This window comes from Calliphora vicina, chromosome 2 (genome assembly GCF_958450345.1).
Source record: "Calliphora vicina chromosome 2, idCalVici1.1, whole genome shotgun sequence".
NCBI classification, from domain to species: Eukaryota; Metazoa; Arthropoda; class Insecta; order Diptera; family Calliphoridae; genus Calliphora; species Calliphora vicina.
In genome coordinates, this window is record NC_088781.1 from 21498570 (window position 1) to 21522810 (window position 24241).

Genomic DNA, 24241 nt, shown 5'->3' on the forward strand with positions numbered 1-24241 from the left:
TTTGTGTTGCTGTGTAGTGCGTGCCTTTATTGTGTCTGTCTATTGAGCCAAACACGTACAGGAAACGAATTAATCGAACTTAAATAAATCAGTATCCCTTGACTTAAACTTATAAAGATAACAAAATACAAAACATTCTCTACAACAGCAACAGACAATGCACAACACAGACAATAATGTTTAGAGACAGTCAGGACGACATGCACACCCACGCACGCCAGCAAGGATACACAGCATGCATGCTTGTACTCTCTCTCTCTTATTTTCTTTTTTTTTATTTTGGTTTTTTTGTTATTATTCTTATTTTGTTTTGAAGGATCATAATCATGATATGTGTGAAGTTTGTAGAAATAATAGTAGAATACAAAAATATATACTTATATAATTTTATATTTATGTGCATGTGTTTGTGTAGTAAGAAGTCCTGTAGAGATTGTCTATGATTTCTTAGAATATTATAAAGAAATAAAGAAAACTACAATGGTCAAAACACATAACAATAGTATTAACTGGAAGAAGAAACCATGAAGACAAAACTGTGGAATGGTTAGAAAGCAGAGCTTTATAGGAATTTAATAGTAAATTTAGCTTTTATTGTTTCCTGTTTACAGGGAAAATATTAAATAAATCTGTAATTCTGGGAATTATGATCATTAAATCTGAGGGATATTCTTTCATTATAATGTGCCAAAAATACCCAACTACAATACAGTTTTTGAGAGTTCTTGATCTCAAAATCCAGACCAGATAATCTTAAACTAGGATAAAATATCCACTAAGTGAAGGTCTATTAGAGTTACTGGGTATGACTTAAATATGCTGTATTGAAATGTTTAGCTTTTATTTTGAAATATTTGTACAATATATAAATAAAAGCTTTGGCCATGTTAGCTATGTCCTTTTCTCATATTTCTGGCATTATATGGACTTCGAGCCAAAAGAAATGCTCATGTTTTGAGGCCAAGAACGAATCAGAGCGTTTTGTTTCGATCGAAACAAATAGTAGTCGGATGGGCCAAGCTCTAGACTATATAAGAGGTGAGGAAAGACTTCGCAACCACTTCATTCTAAATAATTTTTAAAGGGTATTGCAACATACGTCCGAGTGTTGTCATGATGGAATATTACAGTTTCATGTCTGGCCTTTTTCGGCCAATGCTCGCTTCAAGCGAATCAGTTGTGTTCGGTACAGGTTCCATGTGATGGTCTGGCCAGATTTCAGTAGCTCATAATAGGACCCTTTCGGTACCACCCAATACAAAGCATTACCATAGCGCAATGGATATTTTGCGTTTGTGTCAATTCGGCTGGTTGACCGGATTTCACATACGATCTCTTAAGCTTCGGGATATCGTAATAAATCCATTTTTCATCGCAAGTAATGATTCGGGGCAAACATTATTTTATTTCGTAGCATTCAAGCAGCTATCAGACATACAAAATTATATTTCAAGGTCTCTCAGCTTCAATTCGTATGGTACCCAATGTTCTTGCTTTTGGATGAATTCTGCTACTTGAAAACATTTTGAAATTGATGATTGAGTATGTTCCAATGATTTTGCAAGCTCTTGTTGAGCTTGACAACAATTTCCATGGAGTAATGCCTCCATAAGCTTCGGTGTGCTTCAGCGGCAGTTTCTTTCAAGTTAAAGAAGTAAAGCAAAACTTTCCTCAAAATTCGTCATTTTGGAAAGAAAATACTAATTGGTTTTAACACGAATAAATGACAGATATACACACTTCAAAATGACATGTTTATTAAAAATAAAAGCCACTTTCAAGAGATACGCCATTTGTGGTAAATCTTGATTTTTTTGAGTTATACATCAAATAGAATAGATGTCAGATAGACGTGTCTAGTTTTGTCAGTTGTCGACAGCCTGACTATCGACAAAAATGCCAGTGTTCTCACGAATAATCTTTTCGTGTAAGATATTTCATACATGTGTCTATGATTGCCAATATTTCAGCCTGAAATGCAAGATGCTGGCTTTATTTGAAAGACATCGAAAGCCTTAAATACCACAATTGTACTTGCAACCATCAGTGTATACTTTTATTTCAGATACATTAATCATGCTACGTCCTCTGTTACTATTAGTCCGTGACAGTCGTTATGTAATCAGAGGTTTGGCTTAGAAGAGAAGCGATCATATTTGATATATTGGTATTTTCATAAGTTGTGGATCTCTAAAATCCGGTGACAGATAATCAATCCATCAACGCCAGATGGGTCGCAAAATTGTGTTCAGATCATCTAAAAGACTAATGTGTAGTGCATCATTGATATCAATGCAACAAGATCTCTGAACTCTGTGCAGTTGGTTTACGATGTATACTTACATTTCGTCGTAGTCCACTAAACCAGATATGCATATAGATCTCAGGATTGAACGTATTTTCCTTAGGATTTTAGGGAATGCAGTAGTTAGTGGTGGTTCACACACGTCAAGTTTACTTGAGAATGTCTTGAGTTTATAGAAGAGAGAGGAAAAAAAGAGTAAAATATTTTCAATCTCCTCTCTCTTCTATAAACACAGTGCAACAGGAAAACAAATAACCATATACGGACACGACTAAGTGATAAAATACCAAAAAAAAAGTAGTAGGAATACTACTTTTTTGAAAAATAGTAGAAATACTACTTTTTTGAAAAATAGTAGTAGAAATACTACTTGTTTGCAAAATAGTAGTAGAAATACTACGTTTTTGAAAAATAGTAGTAGAAATACTACTTTTTTGAAAAATAGCAGTTTTGCCCAAATTTATAGGCCCCAAAAATTTGGGAGCTCGGTGTCTTTTTTGCCAAAAAGTGATAATATTCTCAGACTCGTATCTTGCAAACAGTTAGAAATTTTGATTTACTTTCTGAGGCAAAGTTGTAGCCCTTGTCATTAAGAACAAAAATTGTGAACACATAATATCCAAAACAACTTCATCTTCAAGATCAAAATCGGTAAAAGAAAAATTCGATTTATTTTACCTTTTTTCCCTTGTTCAGTTCCATAGGTAGCAAAACGTTCAAAATTCAAGGAAACAATCAACTACAAAAATTTACCTAAAGTCTCCATAAACAACTTTGTAGAACATAGGAATGATTCTTAACACCGATTAGTTAGTAAGAAAAAACTAAAGGAATTAAGTGTTTTGGACCACAAACTATTACATTATTATAAACTAAAGCATACTTTTAGGCCGCTTTAAAAATTTATTTCGAATATTTTAAAGTTGTTTGCGATTTTGATCTTGAAGATGAAGTTGTTTTGATTTTATATGTTCAGAATTTTTCTTTAAGTTCTTTATGATAAGGACTACAACTTTGCTTCAGAGAGTAAATCAAAATTCCGAACTGTTTGCAAGATATGAGCCTGATAATATGATTAATTTTTTCCAAAAATGACACCGAGGCCCCAAATGTTTTGGGGCCCATAAAGAAAAGAGCATGACTTAGGGCAAAACTTGGACACACTGGACTTTTTTTTATCTTTTATCACGTAGTTCACTACTTTTCAAAACAACTACATTCATTGAAGTCGCTGTACAACATACATTTTAATCTATCAACATCTAAGACAAATACAAGTATGAAAATAAATTTAAGAGACCCTACTCAGTTAAGTCGAATTTTATATACCTTAACCTCAAGACGGAAAATTTTTATGACAAAAACTAGCGAAACCATTAATTTCAATATTCACTCGAATATTTTTGTAATACTACGATAGCGATAGCCTTAAAAAACGATAACTTTAACCCTAAATGTAAAAACAAAACGAATAGCAGATATTCTGATTTTGTCCAATATATTCTGGCAATGAAGTGTCGAGATGAACATGTTTTCTTTCTTCTCTCCAATAACAACTCTAACAATTTAGTGAGATATCATTTGAAAGGCTCACGAAAGCAACAAATAAATACTCCGAAAATTACAAACGGAACGATAAACTTAAATATTTCTATATAACCTTCACCATGGTGCAGGATACAAAAATAATATTTCAGACGAAAAATATTAGAAAGTATAAACATTTTTCTTATAGTTGTTTGCTGGAACGTAAGAAACAAAATGACACCAGAAAAAAAGAATAAACACAAATACCAACATGCTGCAAGAATATGCGGAGCAAAAAAAATATATAAAAGTTTTATGTATTTGGCAACACACAGAGCGGAAAATAATTTCCATAGATAACTTGAAAATACAATTTAATAAAAAAAAACAGCAACGACAACAAAAAAAACTTAAACAATATCTACATACATTCATAGACACATGACTACTACTATATAAACCTTAGAAGATTTATAAACTTTTTTTTTCGTTGCCGATACGATTCATTTCCTTTAGTTTACTTTCCTTTCCTTGCCATACTTTCCATCTTTCATACACTTATTTGCTGTTAGAATTAATGGCAAGTTTAAGAAATAAATAAACTACAACAACAGGAGCGGCAAACAAAACAAGAAAAAGTTTCAAGAGTTTATTTGAATGAATGTTTAAGATGTTTTTTTTTTCTTTCTTTCTAATTTTATAAATAAATAGAAAACAAGTCTTTTGGTATGGTAAAAACAAACTACTGACAATATCCATATACAAAATTGGATAGATAGATCGATACTAGTATAAAACAGTGGGATAAACTTAGGAGTTTTTTAATGCCTAAAAGTATGCAATGTTTTTTAAAATAATAGGGCTAGTATCAAATTAATTGAATTAAAGACAGAATTCATTGAATATTCTAAATTTTAAATGAAATAAGGACGGAATTCATTGAATATTCTAGAAATATTCTAAATTTTGATTTTTTTCTGATCTTACATAAAGAACAAATAAAATATTTTAGTATCAAAGACTCACTTGAAGAAAGCTAAAAATTTCATTTTTGGTCATAACATGTTTCCTAGCAACAGTAGTTTGGCTTATTTTAAATTGCAAAGGGGTATTCAAAGTAAAAAAATATTTTTACTTCGGAACAAACATTTGATAAAATTAAAAGTTCAGAAAAACTCAGAATATAGAAATATGTAGGTTTTAGAGGAACACCTCCGTTCCACTGTACTCACAATAGACACATAAAATAAATTGAATTTTTATGCTTATACCACGTAAATTGTTGTTCATATCGATACATTGAACAGCTGAAATACAATGCCCTTCATATGGGAAATAAGATACACAAATATTTATTAAAAAAAAACAACAAATAAGCAAATGAACTGAAAGAGGTGTGGAAAAGACTTTGGCGTAGTTATAACTAAAGTTGCCAAAAAATAAATAAAATGTCAAACCAAATGTCGTTTAAGATTAACGCTCAACACCCCCAACTTTATGCTTGACAAAATCCAACCTAAAACGAACTTTAAGTAAAACATTTGACACTAAACCTCAACCCACAACAAAAACTCTGTTTTGAGGAAACACTTTCAGCAAAAGTTTACAATTCTTTTTAAAAAGCCTCAATAAATCACCAAATGGAAAGTATTATTGCAAACAGAAGATTAGAATAAAATTATTTTGTCTAAAAGTTGAAAACATTTTTTATAAAATTAGTTTTAAATAAATAGTTTAGGGACAGTTTTTTATTATTTTGAAATAATTTTCAATATTTATAGCAATGTTTCTGATTCAAAAGTTTTTCTCATTTCACTCATTTCATTTCAGCAATTTAGTGTCATTCAAATTGAGATAATAGATATGGTTGTGGGTTTATTTAACAGACTTTTCAAATAAAAGTACCTTTTAAAATAAAAGTACCTTTTTAAATAAAAGTACCTTTTTAAATAAAAGTACCTTTTAAAATAAAAGTACCTTTTAAAATAAAAGTACCTTTTAAAATAAAAGTACCTTTTAAAATAAAAGTACCTTTTAAAATAAAAGTACCTTTTAAAATAAAAGTACCTTTTAAAATAAAAGTACCTTTTAAAATAAAAGTACCTTTTAAAATAAAAGTACCTTTTAAAATAAAAGTACCTTTTAAAATAAAAGTACCTTTTAAAATAAAAGTACCTTTTAAAATAAAAGTACCTTTTAAAATAAAAGTACCTTTTAAAATAAAAGTACCTTTTAAAATAAAAGTACCTTTTTAAATAAAAGTACCTTTTTAAATAAAAGTACCTTTTTAAATAAAAGTACCTTTTTAAATAAAAGTACCTTTTTAAATAAAAGTACCTTTTTAAATAAAAGTACCTTTTTAAATAAAAGTACCTTTTTAAATAAAAGTACCTTTTTAAATAAAAGTACCTTTTTAAATAAAAGTACCTTTTTAAATAAAAGTACCTTTTTAAATAAAAGTACCTTTTTAAATAAAAGTACCTTTTTAAATAAAAGTACCTTTTTAAATAAAAGTACCTTTTTAAATAAAAGTACCTTTTTAAATAAAAGTACCTTTTTAAATAAAAGTACCTTTTTAAATAAAAGTACCTTTTTAAATAAAAGTACCTTTTTAAATAAAAGTACCTTTTTAAATAAAAGTACCTTTTTAAATAAAAGTACCTTTTTAAATAAAAGTACCTTTTTAAATAAAAGTACCTTTTTAAATAAAAGTACCTTTTTAAATAAAAGTACCTTTTTAAATAAAAGTACCTTTTTAAATAAAAGTACCTTTTTAAATAAAAGTACCTTTTTAAATAAAAGTACCTTTTTAAATAAAAGTACCTTTTTAAACAAAAGTACCTTTTTAAATAAAAGTACCTTTTAAAAAAAAGTACCTTTAAAAAAAGTACCTTTAAAAAAAAGTACCTTTTAAAATAAAAGAATCCATTAAACAAGAACATTATACGTCTCTTACGTTTTTAAAAAATTTCCTTTTTAAAGAACAACTTTTTGAAAGAATTAATTTAATGAAAATACTATAAAAAACTGCAATTGCAAAGTATTTTCGTGAAAAATCTACCTTTTTAAAGGGTAAATAATCTTTAATTAAATAATTAAATTGTTAACCTTTACAAAAACTCTCCTAAACAAATTTATCTGACCCCTGCTAAAAAAAACTTTTTCTTGCAACAAATAGAAAAAAACTCCGCCTACTACTTGTCATTATGCCACATGTCTAAAACAAACATATCATATAACAAAAACACAAATATTTAAATAGAATGAAATGATAAAGCAACAAAAAACCTAGAAAATTTAATTAATTGTTCTGACACACAAAAAAAACCTATACTTCCGGTATGAGTATGAAACAAATATCTGTATAAATAAACAAAGAATAAAAGAAAAACACAATTTTAAGGCGTTTTTTCGCCACAACTTACAAACAAATAAATTATCCCATTAACATTATAAGATTAAGGGTTTGATTTGTGCAAAATAACTATAATAAGAGAAACTTCCATTACTACTATTGCAAGATATCATCATTCAAATTATAATTTATTATTTACAATAGCCACCCATGATAGGAACTTTACTCCAACTCTTATCTTTCAAGCAAGGAAGTTCTGCAGAAAGTTTTAGGGGTGTTTACAGTAATGTATTTTTTTCTTAGAAAAATATAAATGTCACAAACAGAATTTTTAGAAATATTTATTAATATTTTACAACTATTTACTTTCAATTATATTTTCACTTTTGCAAAATATTTCGTTGAAGTTACTTGGGTTTTCAAGAAATTCGAATATAGAAAATTACATATTGGGAAACAGTTTTTTGTACCTGGTGCTGTCCATGTCTCATTCTCTTCTATATGTGTCGAATCATATGTATAATTCTCCTTTGCATAAAACCTTAAGAAAAGAAACAATACAAATTCAAAATTTTTAAAAGGTACTTTTATTTTAAAAGGTACTTTTATTTTAAAAGGTACTTTTATTTTAAAAGGTACTTTTATTTTAAAAGGTACTTTTATTTTAAAAGGTACTTTTATTTTAAAAGGTACTTTTATTTTAAAAGGTACTTTTATTTTAAAAGGTACTTTTATTTTAAAAGGTACTTTTATTTTAAAAGGTACTTTTATTTTAAAAGGTACTTTTATTTTAAAAGGTACTTTTATTTTAAAAGGTACTTTTATTTTAAAAGGTACTTTTATTTTAAAAGGTACTTTTATTTTAAAAGGTACTTTTATATTAAAAGGTACTTTTATTTTAAAAGGTACTTTTATTTTAAAAGGTACTTTTATTTTAAAAGGTACTTTTATTTTAAAAGGTACTTTTATTTTAAAAGGTACTTTTATTTTAAAAGGTACTTTTATTTTAAAAGGTACTTTTATTTTAAAAGGTACTTTTATTTTAAAAGGTACTTTTATTTTAAAAGGTACTTTTATTTTAAAAGGTACTTTTATTTTAAAAGGTACTTTTATTTTAAAAGGTACTTTTATTTTAAAAGGTACTTTTATTTTAAAAGGTACTTTTATTTTAAAAGGTACTTTTATTTTAAAAGGTACTTTTATTTTAAAAGGTACTTTTATTTTAAAAGGTACTTTTATTTTAAAAGGTACTTTTATTTTAAAAGGTACTTTTATTTAAAAAGGTACTTTTATTTAAAAAGGTACTTTTGTTTTAAAATGTACTTTTATTTTAAAAGGTACTTTTATTTTAAAAGGTACTTTTATATTAAAAGGTACTTTTATTTTAAAAGGTACTTTTATTTTAAAAGGTACTTTTATTTTAAAAGGTACTTTTATTTTAAAAGGTACTTTTATTTTAAAAGGTACTTTTATTTTAAAAGGTACTTTTATTTTAAAAGGTACTTTTATTTTAAAAGGTACTTTTGTTTTAAAAGGTACTTTTATTTTAAAAGGTACTTTTATTTTAAAAGGTACTTTTATTTTAAAAGGTACTTTTATTTAAAAAGGTACTTTTATTTAAAAAGGTACTTTTATTTAAAAAGGTACTTTTGTTTTAAAATGTACTTTTATTTTAAAAGGTACTTTTATTTTAAAAGGTACTTTTATATTAAAAGGTACTTTTATTTTAAAAGGTACTTTTATTTTAAAAGGTACTTTTATTTTAAAAGGTACTTTTATTTTAAAAGGTACTTTTATTTTAAAAGGTACTTTTATTTTAAAAGGTACTTTTGTTTTAAAAGGTACTTTTATTTTAAAAGGTACTTTTATTTTAAAAGGTACTTTTATTTTAAAAGGTACTTTTATTTTAAAAGGTACTTTTATTTTAAAAGGTACTTTTATTTTAAAAGGTACTTTTATTTTAAAAGGTACTTTTATTTTAAAAGGTACTTTTATTTTAAAAGGTACTTTTATTTTAAAAGGTACTTTTATTTTAAAAGGTACTTTTATTTTAAAAGGTACTTTTATTTTAAAAGGTACTTTTATTTTAAAAGGTACTTTTATTTTAAAAGGTACTTTTATTTAAAAAGGTACTTTTGTTTTAAAATGTACTTTTATTTTAAAAGGTACTTTTATTTTAAAAGGTACTTTTATTTTAAAAGGTACTTTGATTTAAAAAGGTACTTTTATTTTAAAAGGTACTTTTATTTTAAAAGGTACTTTAATTTAAAAAGGTACTTTAATTTAAAAAGGTACTTTTATTTAAAAAGGTACTTTTATTTAAAAAGGTACTTTTATTTAAAAAGGTACTTTTGTTTTAAAATGTACGTTTTAACTGAATATTATTATGTTCCGTTCCCAGTTTTGATCGTCCTCTACAGTTTTTCTTAATTAAAATCAGTAACTGGCAAAAGAATATCCCATTGCATAATTAGCTTTCCAGTTACTTTGAAGAAAACACATAAAAACGAGTTGCTTTCTGCAGTAATTTCTTTATATTACTGTGACTATATAGTTTTTTGTTTAAACTTTTGAATATTAACTACAACATTTCATTTAAGTTCATTACGAAAACGTGATATGAATTTTCAGTTAAACAATTCGACTGTTTTTTAGCTGCCATCTTATTTATGCGCTCATAAACGTTTTCTTACTGAAAAACAAAACAGAAAACTGAAAATACAATTTATTTTATTGCAGCGAATTTAAATGATATTAAGGAAATATTTATCAAATAGTAAACAACTTAAAACGGAAATGACCTTTTGAATGTGAGCAAAATTGGCACAAAAAAAACAGTGAGACTTGAACAAAAATACCTTTTTAAAAAATTTGAATTTTTAATATCACAAAATTCCTGCGCGAAATGTATAAAATTTGTATAGAAAATGTTAATAAAATATGATGAGTCCTTCAGTTAAATTTTATTTTGTTCTTTTTGAAGTTTTGTCTTGCCAAAAGTAATAATTTCATTTTATTACTACTTTTTATTTAAATTTTTTTCTTAACGATTTGTTTTAAACAATTTTTTTTGTATTCTGTTTAATATTTACAGGTTGTTGTTTTGTGACATATTATACCCGCCGTGCTGCCTTAAAAGCTCAAGATGCCCTGCACAATGTTAAAACCTTAAATGGGGTAAGTTCATATATTTGCCATGAATGAGTAGCACTACAACTTTTTTGTTTTGGTCTTATTTTTTAATATTTCGCCTTTTCGTAGGGTTTTGTGAAAAGTTTTTTTTCTGCTGTTACATAAAAATTGTTGGTTTTTTTATTTTATTTCTTTAGCTGTTATTGCTTTTTGTTGTTGATGTTTTTTTGTGGGTTCATTTTGTTGGCAATTTAGTCAACAATTTATGAAATTTATGTTTCTGGATTTGGACTTGTTATTGTGGGGTTTTTCGCTGTTGTGCCAGCTATTCACAGTTTTGCTGGAATATTAATAATGATGGGGATTTAACAGTTTTTTTTGTGAATTTTTATAAATTATTACTAATTAGGTTTTAAAAATTGTTACTGAGGAAAAGTCAGGAAAATGTTTTTTACACTGAGAGAAATTTAAAAAAAGAGCTTTTCGATTTTGAAGTGGAAAAGTTTGAAACTATGTTATATTTAAAATAGTTTGTTTTTGGAAAATCAAATTCTAAAATTAAAACTAAAGAACTTTAGCTTTACAAAATTGTATAATTTTCCCAGTGTATGTGTTTTATTAGCTTTAATAATGCTACATATTTCATTACGATAAAAATATTTTTTAAGCTACAAAAAATAGGTCTGCCAATATCAGCAGACCTGCTTACATATAAGAAGCTCTTAGTCAGAAATATTATACTTAGTGAGAAAGAGGTCCTGGCTGTGAAAGATTTAAATCATAAAAGCGAATAATAAAATGATACTTTAAAAGCTTTTTTCATAAAAAGTAAGTTTTTTTTCACAAAAGTTGCTGTCAGCTGTGATCAAAAGAGCTTTCCATAGCGATACAAATAAGCTTTTTTCCTAATGAGATCTTTTACAAGCAATATTTTCATAAAAGATGTTTCCACAAAAAGTTTTTTCAAAAATATGTTATTTTCCAAGAAAAAGTTATTTTCAAAAAATAATAATTTTTATAAAGTTTTAAAATTTTTTTTCCCGAAATACTTAAGAGAAACAAACCTTTTAGCTTAAAGCTTTCTTCACAAAAAATATTTTTGCATAGGAACACACTTTCTCTTAGGAAAGCTAAAGAAAACATCGAAAAAGTAAAAAAAAATACTTTTTACAGAAAAGCTTTTTATAAAATAAAATATCTCTATAAAAAGATATTAATAAGATAAGTTTCAATATATATTTTTTTCAAAACGCAAGTCAGCAAAGATTTTACACACCAATATTCACAACAATAAACTTTAAGAAATAGCCTCTTTACAAAACCATCAATAAAAAGCAATTTTCTCCAAAAAAGTTTCGTTAAAAAAATATTTTTTACAAAAAAGCTTTTCATGAAATAAAATATATTTTTACGAAAAAAATGAGGCAAAAGCTTTTCATGAAATAAAAAATATTTTTTCAAAAAAAATGTGCCAAAAGCTTTTACAAAAAAAAGCTTTTGCCACATTATTTTTCATCAAATCTGAATGAGTTTATTTTTTCTAAAAGCTCTTTTATAAAAAACATCAAGAAAGCTTTTACATAACAATATTCATAAAAATAAACTTTAAGAAAAAGCTTTTGTATAAAACCTAACACACACTAAGAAATTTTTTCCAAAAAACTTTCGTTAAAAGTTTTTTCACAAAAATTAACTTTTTGAAAAAGTTTTTTTTGCAAAAAATAAATAATTTTCTCATTTTTACTCAACAATATTTAAAAAAAAGTAATTTTTTTCATAAAAAGCTGTTTTTCAAAAAATATTTTTTTCAGAAAAACTGAAAATAAATTTTTTAAGAAAAATTTTTTTTTTTCAAAAAAAAAAAAGAATTTTCAGAAAAAGCTTTTTTCATAAAAATATAATTTCCCAAAAAACCGTTTGGGCAGCGCAGCAATTTTCAAATTCATGCTTAGCTTAATCATGACCTACGGCCGATAGCTAAAAATAGCCGGGCGAGGTTAAAGTAGAGGTACTTCCTGGAATCCTTCTGCAAGTAGATTGATAGATTGATCCAGTGTTGGATCGTGAACTTCCAACTTGGAAAAACTGTTCTAGAATATCTTCGATTGATTGGTTTTGGGAGATATTGAATGAAGGCACATCGACAGCAGTTGTTGGAGCAGGTGCAATCATGGATGTGATTGATATGGTATGCGATGAGGAGGATTGTCCCAAAAAATGTTCTGCATAATTGTTCGTGATCCACGTTAATGCATCCGAACTCATCTACAGCACCAAATATGTATATCGTGGACCACTCTCTGTTTAAGAGGAATGTCACTAAAGCTTTCAATGAACACTTTCCTTATTCTTTCTTTTGTGTTATCAGGTTCTTCTGTGCTTTATGGAGGGAGTCCATCAATATGTGTAAATATCTCTTGGTTCGTATTCCTTCTGCTTCGAAGAGAGACAAAGATGAAGAAAGTCCTTCGTCCATATTACCAAAACCAATGACAATAGAGAAATGTGAATCATTTCTCCTCTCAATATACACGCCTTTTACATCTCTGACATATCGAGCCCTTAGCGCCAAATTATCGTAAGCGACAAAACACAAATTTTACAGGAGAAGGTTTTTTCGATTATTTTGAAATTTATACATAGAATTAAAAATATAATAATGCGATATAATATAAATTCGCTTAAATTATTTGCCTAATTTTCCAAAAAATATTTACAACTTTTGACAATTAAAAATTCATGGAGTACTTTATTGAAAAATATGACAAAAAATGTTTTTTTTAGAATTTTTGCTTAGATACAAATTGTTCGAATTGAAATAAAATTGTTATTTATGAACAATTTTTAATGAAATTTCACTGTTATATAAAATTTTCTACTTAAAATGGAAAAATAAAAACGAATTTTGAAAATTATTATCAGCAATCCCGCAATTCCCAAAAAGGTGTTGAAAAATCCCAAAAATGGAAATTTTTAATTTTTTGGCTATAATATCCATACCAGGCTAGGAGTTGTCGGAATCCTTTAAAAAATAATTAGAAGCATATTGGGCCATCTAAAATCGGCTACTATATTTTGATTTCGAATATGCGATTTGAGAAGTTTTGCCCTAAAGTTTAATTTTACATAAAAAATAGGTGTTTTTTGATTGGTCCTGGTCCCCTCGGTAACAAAAATTTTTAATTTTTTTTTCATTTAGAATGTTTTATGCAAATTTAGCTTTCAGAAAGTATAAATTCCTTATACATCCTCTTAGAAATTTTGTGCGATAACTTAAAAAGAAAAAAAGTTCTTTTTCCCAAAAAAATCAGCTTTTTAAAATTTTTTAAATTAAAATGCATATAACTTTGGACTTATTCATTATTTTTAAATAGTTATTTTTTATTTGACACATACATATGTTGTTAGTCTAAAGAAGGAAAACTGGAGAAAATCGGAAAATAATTGGATACGCTGTTATCAAAAAACTGGAGTAGGTTGGGTAAAACTGTTGAAAATTTAATTTTCAAATGTGAATATCTCCTAAGCCCCTGTTGGGCCCATGAGGTCCACGTTCAGAACTTAAACTCGACAACACTTCTTCTTTGCGCATGTGAAATTCCATTCAAACTCGCTCATTAAAATTTTAATTTTAGCAATAAAAAAAATTAGAAAATGTCGCTTACGATAATTTGGCGCTAAGGGCTCGATATATTCAACTTCATCTTCCTTTGAACATCCAAAGCTGCTTCTTCGATTTTCCTTCTTCTTTTCCTTCTCCTTCACTTCCACTAGTATTATATTTTCGCTATGGTGAATAGGTATTTGAACGCCAGTCTGATTCACTATCTGATGACATTTAAATTTGAAAATTCAAAACTATTTATACTGAAAAATTTAAATTAATAAAATAATAAAATAAATAATTAAAAAAAATAATAAAACATTAAGACGAAGACGACTGATAGATGTCGACAGCAAGTTGGCAGCAAAGCAATTTTTCATGTTGAATGCATTAATGGAATATTAAAGAGATAAAATTTAATTTGATTTTGTAAATAGAATTAGGAATGAATTTTTTCTTAACATTAAACCTTATTTTTAACTTTTGTTTACAAAAATTTATTTTCTTAAGAATGTTTTCTCCTAAAGTATATCTAAGATTCTCTACAACCGATTATAAAATGTTTACTACATAAGAACTAAAGTCAACTATTTAATATGCAATATTTAACTAGTCGTACTGCTACTGCTCTTAAACAAACTGCTAGCTACAGCATGCGAAATGTTGCTGTTACAATTGTACTCGTACAACTATTGTGTTAATCACATTTGAAAAATGACTATGAAACAATGAACGATTAATTTTGCAACAACGTTTTTTTTTTGTTCTTCGTTGTGCTTTCATTTTACCATTTTCAGGAACCACACAACATCTGAAGAACTAAAAGACTTGCATAGCATATTTTACTTAATGCTGACCCCCTTTTTGCGCTTTTAATCGTTTTAAAAAAAGAGAAACTCTATTATTTTTGCGCTCGTCATGATTTTTAATGTAAATATTTCTTTGTTGCATTATTAAAATGTTGAAGTAAGAATGTGCAAAGAAAAAAAATGGCAAGCGACGTTAAAGAATTGAAGTCACTAAAAGGCGTAAAATTAACTAAAGAATTTTATGAAATTTTTTTTTTGTTCAGCTTTCTTTCATTAGAATAAATTTGAGTAGTTAGTTGAAACAGTAGAGAGAATGGCCGGCAAGTAAATATGCCTTGAAGCTGATAGTTTTTTAGTTTTTAATACACTTTATATAGTTGAGCTTATTTCTTGAGGTTTTTTTAGTTATATGCTGTGTGCATTTTAATATTTAAAACATCTTCTAATTAAAATCTGCTTAAAGTGATGAATAGGGAATGTACAATATAAAGTCTTAAAAGTGTTGGTTATTTTAATATAGTTAGAGTAGAGAAATGACAAAAGAAAACTAAATGTAGTGTGCTTCTTTTGGTGCCAAATAAAACCTAATAAAATTTGTAATTTAAAAAGTATAAGGAGTAGTCACAACTTTCGTTTGTGTATGAAACTCCTGGGCCGCTTAATGCAATTTATATTCAAAATACTTGCATACAGTAGAGTTTATAAACGTCACACTACACATTGGGGCAAAATCAAAATATTTTGGAAATAAACAGCTGGTTCGATCTGGATAATATTTGGCGTGGGGGAGTATTCGAATTTAAAATATTAAAATAGACCATAGAAATTCTCCAGGGGCGGGTTCAGCGCTATTAGGGCTCAAGGTAGGGTACCCTCGACATGTAAGATTTGTAAACACGTAGCATTTTGATTTATTTATTTATCTGTTATAATTTCCGAGTTATGGGTAGTTAAACATTTAAAATTTTGTCATACCTTGGTCTGCTTCTTTTAAAATATTGGGCGTACTTTTGGACCGAATGGACTCAAATTTTTTTTTGTTAGTTAGACAACTAAATTACTAATAATATACAAAAGATTTCAGAGCAATATCAAAATTAAATAGTAGATTTTTGCTGTTTTTTGGGCGAAAAGGTGACTGAACTCTTTTTTATTAAAAACAAAAACTTTCTTTAAGACATTGTACTAAACTTTGTTTTTCTGAGAGATATCTTTACGGAAAACATTTTGGTATAAAAAACATGTCCCATTTATCGAATATGTCGCCCCTACTCCCTTCGGAATTTGCCAAATTTTTAATCAAATTTTCAATTTTGGGTCACATGTTCTAAAATCCCAAAGCTGGGATCAGAAAAGGGAAAGCAGCTTTGGAAACCTTGTTTTGTTTCCTATTTTTACACAGAGTATTTTTATAGCTCCGGCGGAGTGTCCCCATAGACCAGTCGATAGTGTGGTGGACTATTAATCTGAGGGTTGCGGGTTTGATTCCCGTCAGAGACTCTGGGTGTATCTGCAGACAAGCAAAACGCTTCGCAGTTTGTATTTGTTAAAAAAAATGTGAACCGTATGTGCAAAATTGTAAAAAATACCATTTTTTGGATTTTCGCTCCAATTTTTAGTAATTTCGGGATTTTCTTTGATATTTTGAACAATTTTTTTTCACTTTGTTCTTGAGAATGACAAATTTAAAAAAACGTTGAAAATTTCAAATGGCACAAGGTGTCCTTAACCTTGTGTTTTAACCTTTAATTTTCCTAAGGCATTCGTCCTCCTCTACGATTTATTCATACTTCATTTTCCAATCGGATCACTAGTTTAGAATATTCAGATTTATTATCACTTGTTTTCGATTGGTGCCACTGTGTGCAGGAGAGTATAAGAAAAACCCTGTAACTATGCAACTCTTTTTACAGTGATTTATTGACATTGCAGTCAGTCCATTTTTAAAGCGCCGGAAATACTATGTTATAAGTCACGTTGAGGCGCGCTTAAAAACTTTAAGCAAAAAATAAAACACCAAGTGGGCAAAGAGAGTAATAATGTGCAGTCAATGTGTTTGTGTTTGGAAATATTTGTGTAAGAGTATTATGAACTCAAAGACCCAGTAGGCAAAGCGATCTGCAGTTCTGATTCAATGTCCCTAACTAGTGATTTCAATTTAACTTAGGGTCACCTTTAGTTACACAATTAGCTATGCCAGTAGTTATTTTAACATGTCCTAGGCGAAATTCGGATTGCAAAATTGTCTCTCAAATAGATTACTTTTATTGTGTAAATAAATGTTTTAAGTAACTACAGCCTAGATTACTTGGAGATACTAAAGTGACAATTGACTTCATGTTTGATTACCAGGGGTGCATAGAGTAAACAACGAATAAATATACGTGTTAAATAATCCAAAATCAGAAGGTTCTACTTATTTATAGTTTTTAGTAATAACACTAGATAATATTTAAAATAATATAAAAACATTAAAACTGCCTTATTAGTAAATGAAAATCCCTTTTTATTTAATATTTTTCCTATTGGCTATAACGATTCACTGATGACTCACTGTCTATGACCATGTTTGAATGAGTTTTGTTATTAAAAACTAACCAAAGACTAATACTTTTTTTCCTCCACTACTACTGCTGCTGCTACTACTGCCAGCTCTAACTCTGTTATAGCACTACTGCGGAAATGTTAGTATGCGGATTTTGGTGTCGACCACTTTAAATTGTTAAACCACATACATGAACACATACAAACAAATTTCACCACACAAAGATATATTCGCATGCATGTACGTTAGCTAACGAATATCTAATGCGTATGAAAGCTCATGCTTATGTCGCTTTTGTATGCTTTTGATAATGATGAGTATTAAAAATTTGCGAGGGTAATTTGAAAATAATTTAAAAACTAAAGGAAAATTGTATTTTAGGTAATTCACTGAAACCTGTTTGGCGTCAGATGTTGATATGGATGACTGCAGCTAAGTTCAAACTTAGGATCACACGCAGCCAATGTGATGTGAGACTTTGAAATCCAAAATACCTTTTGAACTAAATATGGGTCTCACTCATTGACACAAAATCAATCAATACTGTTGTGTGTTCTACACCAAGTTTCCAAGAGCGTTTTCACTCCTTTGGTAACCTGCTTTCCCGAATAGAAGACCTCCATATTCCAACGCCACTCAGAAGCCTTTCGTTACGATATCTTCTATAATACCCGAGACACAGAATTATTTCCAAAAAAAAAACGTTTCCAAACCACTGTACGCCAGAAGATAATGTGCAGAAAGGTAGCGATTCCTTAGTCCCTATAGATGTTTTAACGAATATCTGATTGCATATGATTCTGAAAATATACAGCCACCGTTTGGAAGACAACACCATCGTACATCAACCTACATGTTGGCCTAAGAAAAGACACTGTGTTGTCCCTGGAAAAGGCAAATACCCAGAAAAGTATTATTTTCTCCATGTATTAAGCTTCTCCATTTGGAAAGAATAAAGGCAAAGGACTATGATGCATGTGATAACCTCCAGAATACAATACAAATTAAACTCGAAATTTTATTCTGCGGGATGTTCTAATGCGTTCGGTCTAGTGTAGAATATAAATCCTTGCATTAGAGCTGAGATAGCATCAGTTACCCATAAGCATCACACCATCTGTCTTATCAATATTCAGACGTATAGGTTAGGTTAGTTTAACATGCAGCCGTCTAGTAGTAGCAGAAAAGAGAACAGCTCACTTCTGTCCATACCTTTCCTTTGTGTTACATGAAAAAGAAATAAAAGAGAGCCAGATAGAGATGAAAAGAGAAGCGGAAAGTTAGATAGAGTAATTGAGTAGAAGAAATTTTGAGGAGGAGGTTAGAAGAGGAAAAAAGGGAGAACATTTTGCAACATTAATTTGACGGATACTAGGTCACCCCGTGGATATTTCCATGTTTGACTTGAGTAGCCAATTGCTATTCCTAATAAAGGCATTCTAACTTCATGTCCAATAGTTCAGAAATACTATTGAATGAACGATGTCCCAGAAACCTGATGCGTCTCACCCTTCTCTTCATTCTTCTCTTATGGTTGCCAAATATGCAGTAACCAATTACTAATTTGCTGCTTGCATTTAGATAACAGAATCCCGCATAGGAAGTATGTGTCTCCGTCAGGCATCATGGCGCTTTTTTTCGCCAAATCATTAGCAAAGTTGCCCAAAATATCTCCGTGTCCACGTACCCAAATGACTACGACTGTTGAATTTCTCGCCTCCTATTTAAGGATACCCAGCATTCCTGGCTTATATTCGATGTTGTGTACACTCTTGTCAGATATTTAATTGCAGCTTGACTATCAGTATATATACGAATATCCCGGTCTGATTTCTTGTTATAACTGAGCCAGTGAGCCGACCTTTTAATAGCCAATATTTCAGCTTTAATAATACTCTAAAAGACAACCTAACTCCGTCTTCCTGAATGTAGACACCTCCGTAGACTGAGAGACTCTTTAATTCCATATTGTATGGAATAGAGAAACCGAAGTTTGTTGATAGGAAGGGCCTGGAACTGCATTAATAAATATTATCTGGAAGATTCTGTTTACTTTTGATTATATGTTTCATGTTTCCATGTACCAAATGCATTTAGCCTGAAGTCAGTAGTGAATGCCATTTTCTGGCAATTAGATCCACAGATATCCAGGCTGGAAGCGGAATTATATTTGAGATGAATATGCTTTGTAAAACAGGGCCTATTAAAGAGCCCTATGACACAGCTGCAGTTATCATCCGAATACTTGTAATTTTATATCCTACCATTAAGAAAATGGCAATAAATTCACACGTTGAATAATCAAAGTCCAAACCTATCATCATTATTGACAATGCCTTTCTGTCAAGCTGTCAAACTGTATCAAAGGCTTTCGGTCATCTTCACATTCCTCAGGAGAATATCCAAAAATTATTCAGTGTATAAATAATAATACCAGAAATTGACAATCAAATCTGATAATGACACTTTCTTCAACATTCAAGGACGTCTCTTTACGTTCACGAAAGAAACGATGTTCTAAACTTCGCTCATTATTTTAATTTTCCGCCATTTGCAGTAAAGTGTTGACAAACAATAAAAAACAATTTGACAGCTGACAGTTTAGGGTTAAATGAAGCAATGCGTTTTCATTATAGAATAACATCGTGTCACAGTTTAGTGCGGATTTAGACCTGAAGGCATGACTTTTTTTAACAAACACAAACTGCTAAGCTTTTTGCTTATCTGCAGATACATACATGCACAGTCTCTGGCGAGTATCGAACCAGCAGCTCTCAGATTGTTATCTGAGCGCACTAGTGTCTATCGGGTCACCCAAGACTTCTTCGAAAATGAGGCTGGTCAAGCAAGTACTGTTACCGGTGCTTAATACTGCGACGTGATAGAAATAAATTGGATGATATTGATATGGAAGACATCAGCCCGTGAAACATGTTATTGACTGAACGAGACATTTCCTAATCATGTACTCTCTTCTTGGTGATCAGAATTGGACCACAAGATCGTGTGATTTAATTTTATTCCTTCTTATGGGGATATTTTAAGTGAAATATCTATAGTCAAGGCTGTATCAACTAAATTCGGGCATGGATATTTAAATAATCTCATATATGTATATGTATATAAATCTACATAAAATTTACCATAAACAAATCATGCCCTAATTAATATTACACTTTTTCCAATTTAAGGTACACTTCTTCAGATTACCCTCGTAGGTATATATATCTATGTACATATGTATGTGCTGAAATATGTCTGTATATATCTCCTCGCGTAAAAGTGTTAATGTGTGTGCCTTCTTTAAATATGATGAAAATAAAAATTTCATGAATGTCTGCGATAATCGTTCTTTTTAGCGGATACTAACCAAGTTATGAGCAACACATATGAGTAGAAAAATTATTATAAATTTCATTAGTTAAAAACCAGAAAATGAACGTATAAATAAAGAGCAACTACTAAAAAGCCAGAAGAAGTAAAAATGAAAAAAGAAAAAACCGAAATAATTTAAATGGTCGCATGGCTGTTAAACAATTTTTTTTGCTGATAATTCATATGCGTTATTTCTTTTTCAAATGACTTTTATAATCAGGGTCATAAAAAATAAAGTGCAAATAGTTGAAAAAAAAAATGGTTAAGTAAAGAATGTGACTATGGTGTGTGTGGTATTTAAAATTAGAGATTAGTATTTTGAATAAATGTCTTTTATTTAAATTGTTTTTAAGTATGAATTATGAGTTGATTTAGTGGTGGGTTTTATTAACAGCATAGTTTTTTTTTTTTGTAGAGGATTAAAGAAAATGTAATGACAATTTGTAGGAATTATAATTAAGGGATTTGGTAGTTAATTTTAATAAGGTTTCAAGATTAGGAGGGATGATTAAAATGGACTTATGGAGCTGTTTATGGTAGATAAAAAAAATCAGTGTTTAATTGTAAGTTAAATAAATGTAGCCTACTTTTAGGTGTTGATCATATACAGTGGATTATTTTATATCAAGTGGATGCTGGTTTTTCGAACAAACTCATTCTAAGCTAAATCATTAAAAGCTGCTGGATTTGGGGTTCAAGGAATCCACTTGTGATTGTCGAAAAACAAAGGCATCTACAACGTTTCACTGTTTGGTGAGGATTTTGGCTTGCAGGAATCATTGGTCCATACTGCTTCAAATATCACGAATAATCACTTCTTGACCAGTGATTTGTTACTGGTGCTCGAAATCGCTTTATGATAACATATTCAATGATATTGAAGTGGACGAAAGTCAAAAGCCTAAAAGTAGGCAACATTTTTTGGGTTTGCGATCTATTAAAAATCACATGGTTATTTAATAATTTAAAATTTGGCCAGTTATTAAAGACCACACAATTTATCGAATGCCTTAAAATTTGTTTAATAAACTTTGTTTTATGATTATTTTTAAATAAACCTTAACTTTTTTCTTATTTTCCTTGCAGATGTATCATCCTATACAAATGAAACCCGCCGATAGTGAAAATCGTAATGGTAAGTGAATACTGCAGCGTTCTCTTTTACCATACTTTATATATAAAAATATCCAACAAATTTCCTAAAAACAAACAAATAAGTCTACAATTTAAAGTTTATGGGCCAAAACAAAAAAGACACACCAAAAGTCGTAACTTTAAACGGAGATAAAACAAAGGCAGCAACAAAAAAATTAGACCAGCATACAAAATATTCATTTATCTTTTGCTCTAAAAAAAACATAAACTCACACAGAACTCTCGAAATGAAACAAATTGACCCAGAAAACAAAAAAATGAACTTAAATTTCTCTAGTAGAAAAGAAAAAAAAGTGAAACCATTGACTAGACCTTTGGTACCAACCAAAATAGCAACAGAATCAGGAGAAGAAAAAAAACGACAGCAGCACTATAAACAAAAATTGTGGGTTTAACAGAAAAACACAACAACAAAACATACAATTTTATACATAACAAATGAATGGTGTTGTTGTTGTTGATGTTGCTATATGTTGTTTTGGTTTAGTTTATTTGGCCATAGTTCAGAGAGTAGGGGAGAGTCATAGTGTCCTTGTTGGCTTCTTTCGAAATTTAGAGTGTATTCGAGTGTGGTTGTGCTGGAAGTTATGTATGTGAGAAGGTTAGGGTGGCCCTTATTTTGTCTTCTTTTCGCTTCTAGGTCTTTTGCGTCATCAAAAATCCAATTGCTCAACATTTTATCAAAATCGGATAACGTTTAGAGGTTTCATCTTTTATTTCAAGTTTAGAGCATAGATAACTAGACATAGTTCGAAAAGTCTAATGTCAAAGGCCTAGCTCAGTTGTCAAAATCCTTAATGGTGAGAATGTATTAGTAAAAAACAAGTAAGAGATCTTAAATACTAGGGTATTCAATCGATTAACCGTTAATCGGTTAACCGATTAATTTTAGACGGTTAACTGTTCGAATAATTTTAAATTGCCGATTTTCAAATAACAAATAAACCGATTAATTTGTGTCGATTAACCGAAAATATTTTTTTTTCCACTTAAAAAAATGCTTTTGTATTTATCCGTTTCAATTCAAATACAAGTTTCAAATTAAAATTAGATATATTTTGAACATCCTATAAACATGATTAGTGAGTTATATAACAACTGACATATTCGTTTAAATTATATTCTTTCTATAAAAGATTATTTCAGAAGATCTCACTCAAACCCTAAAAACTTCACTCATTTGCAGCAACAACGTCATAATTCAAAAAAAGTCGTTTCGAGAAAAACGTCTTTGAATATTTTATGACATTTTAATATTTCTTATATAAATTTTCAACATATCATGCGATTTCAGAAATATAAATAGTAGATGTTAATTTTTACTTATCAAATATACGAGAAAACATGAATTTTAATTTTGATGTTTACAACAAAAAAAACACTCTCACACAAAAAATAATTGACTTCTTTGAAAACTGATAAAACTGTATGAAAGATTATAGAACAGCGCATATTTTGTATTACTCAGTTCAAAAAACACGGATTTTGAGTTATGACGTTGTTGCAGCAAGTAGGCGATATGTATACAAAAATGATCTCAAATACCTTATTTGCTGTTTTTTATGTTTTTGTACACAAAATTTGTTGTTGTATTTTCAATTTAAAATTAAAATAGAAATTATTCGGTTAATCGAATAATTTTAAATTAACCGATTATTAACCGAATAAATCTAAACCTCGATTAATTATTTGCTCGATTAAGCGATTAAACCAGAAACTCGATTAATTGAATACCCTTCACCAAATTATACTTTAAAATACAAATTTTTAGATAAAGAAAATTAAAATTTTTTTTTTTCAAAATTGTTTTTGAAAATTTAAAAAAAATTTTTTTTTTGAAAATTAAAAAAAAAAATTGTTTTTTCAAGATTTAAAAAAAAAAATTGTTTTTTGAATTTTTTACCAAATTTTTTTTAATTTAAAAGAAAAAAATTAATTTATTAGACAAAAAAATTAGAAAAAAAAAATTTTTTGGTAAAAAAAAAATCCGGTTTTAAAAATATTTTTTCCGATTTTGACCTATTGTAGGTCCAAATTACAATATATACATCGTTGCAATGGACTTGCAAATATCTTTCATTAGATATCAATATTATCTATATTAATGACTTAGTAATCCAGATATAGATCAAAATTAGGCCAAAATTCGAGGTTGTCCCGGATTTTCCTTATATTTCAGCCATTTGTAGGCCGATTTTATAGCAACGGAGCCGAGAGAATTCCCCATATATTGATGTATCAATCATGTTTGTAAGTTATTTGGGGACTTTTTATTACAAGTTTAGAGCATAGATAAATACACATAGATCGTAAAGTTTCCTGTTAAAAACCTAACTCAGTTGTCAAAAATCTAAATATGTATTAGTAAAAACCAAGTAAGAGAGCTATATTCGGCTGTTGCGAATCTTAGATACCCTTCACCAAATTAAACTTT

The 24241-nt window shown here is 28.7% G+C and overlaps 1 protein-coding gene across 5 annotated transcripts in view; it reads left to right on the top strand.

Moving 5' to 3' along the window:
• bru1 (bruno 1) overlaps window positions 1-24241 on the top strand; it is a 403554-nt gene that overhangs the window by 221094 nt on the left and 158219 nt on the right. For all 5 annotated transcript variants that reach the window (XR_010576051.1, XR_010576050.1, XR_010576052.1 and 2 more), the window contains exons 4-5: window positions 10282-10364; window positions 21739-21787. Coding sequence is in view for 1 of the 5 variants with exons in the window: in XM_065502672.1 (XP_065358744.1) it covers window positions 10282-10364; window positions 21739-21787 (132 nt within the window). In the remaining 4 variants the exon portion in view is untranslated. The remainder of the gene's footprint in view (window positions 1-10281; window positions 10365-21738; window positions 21788-24241) is intronic.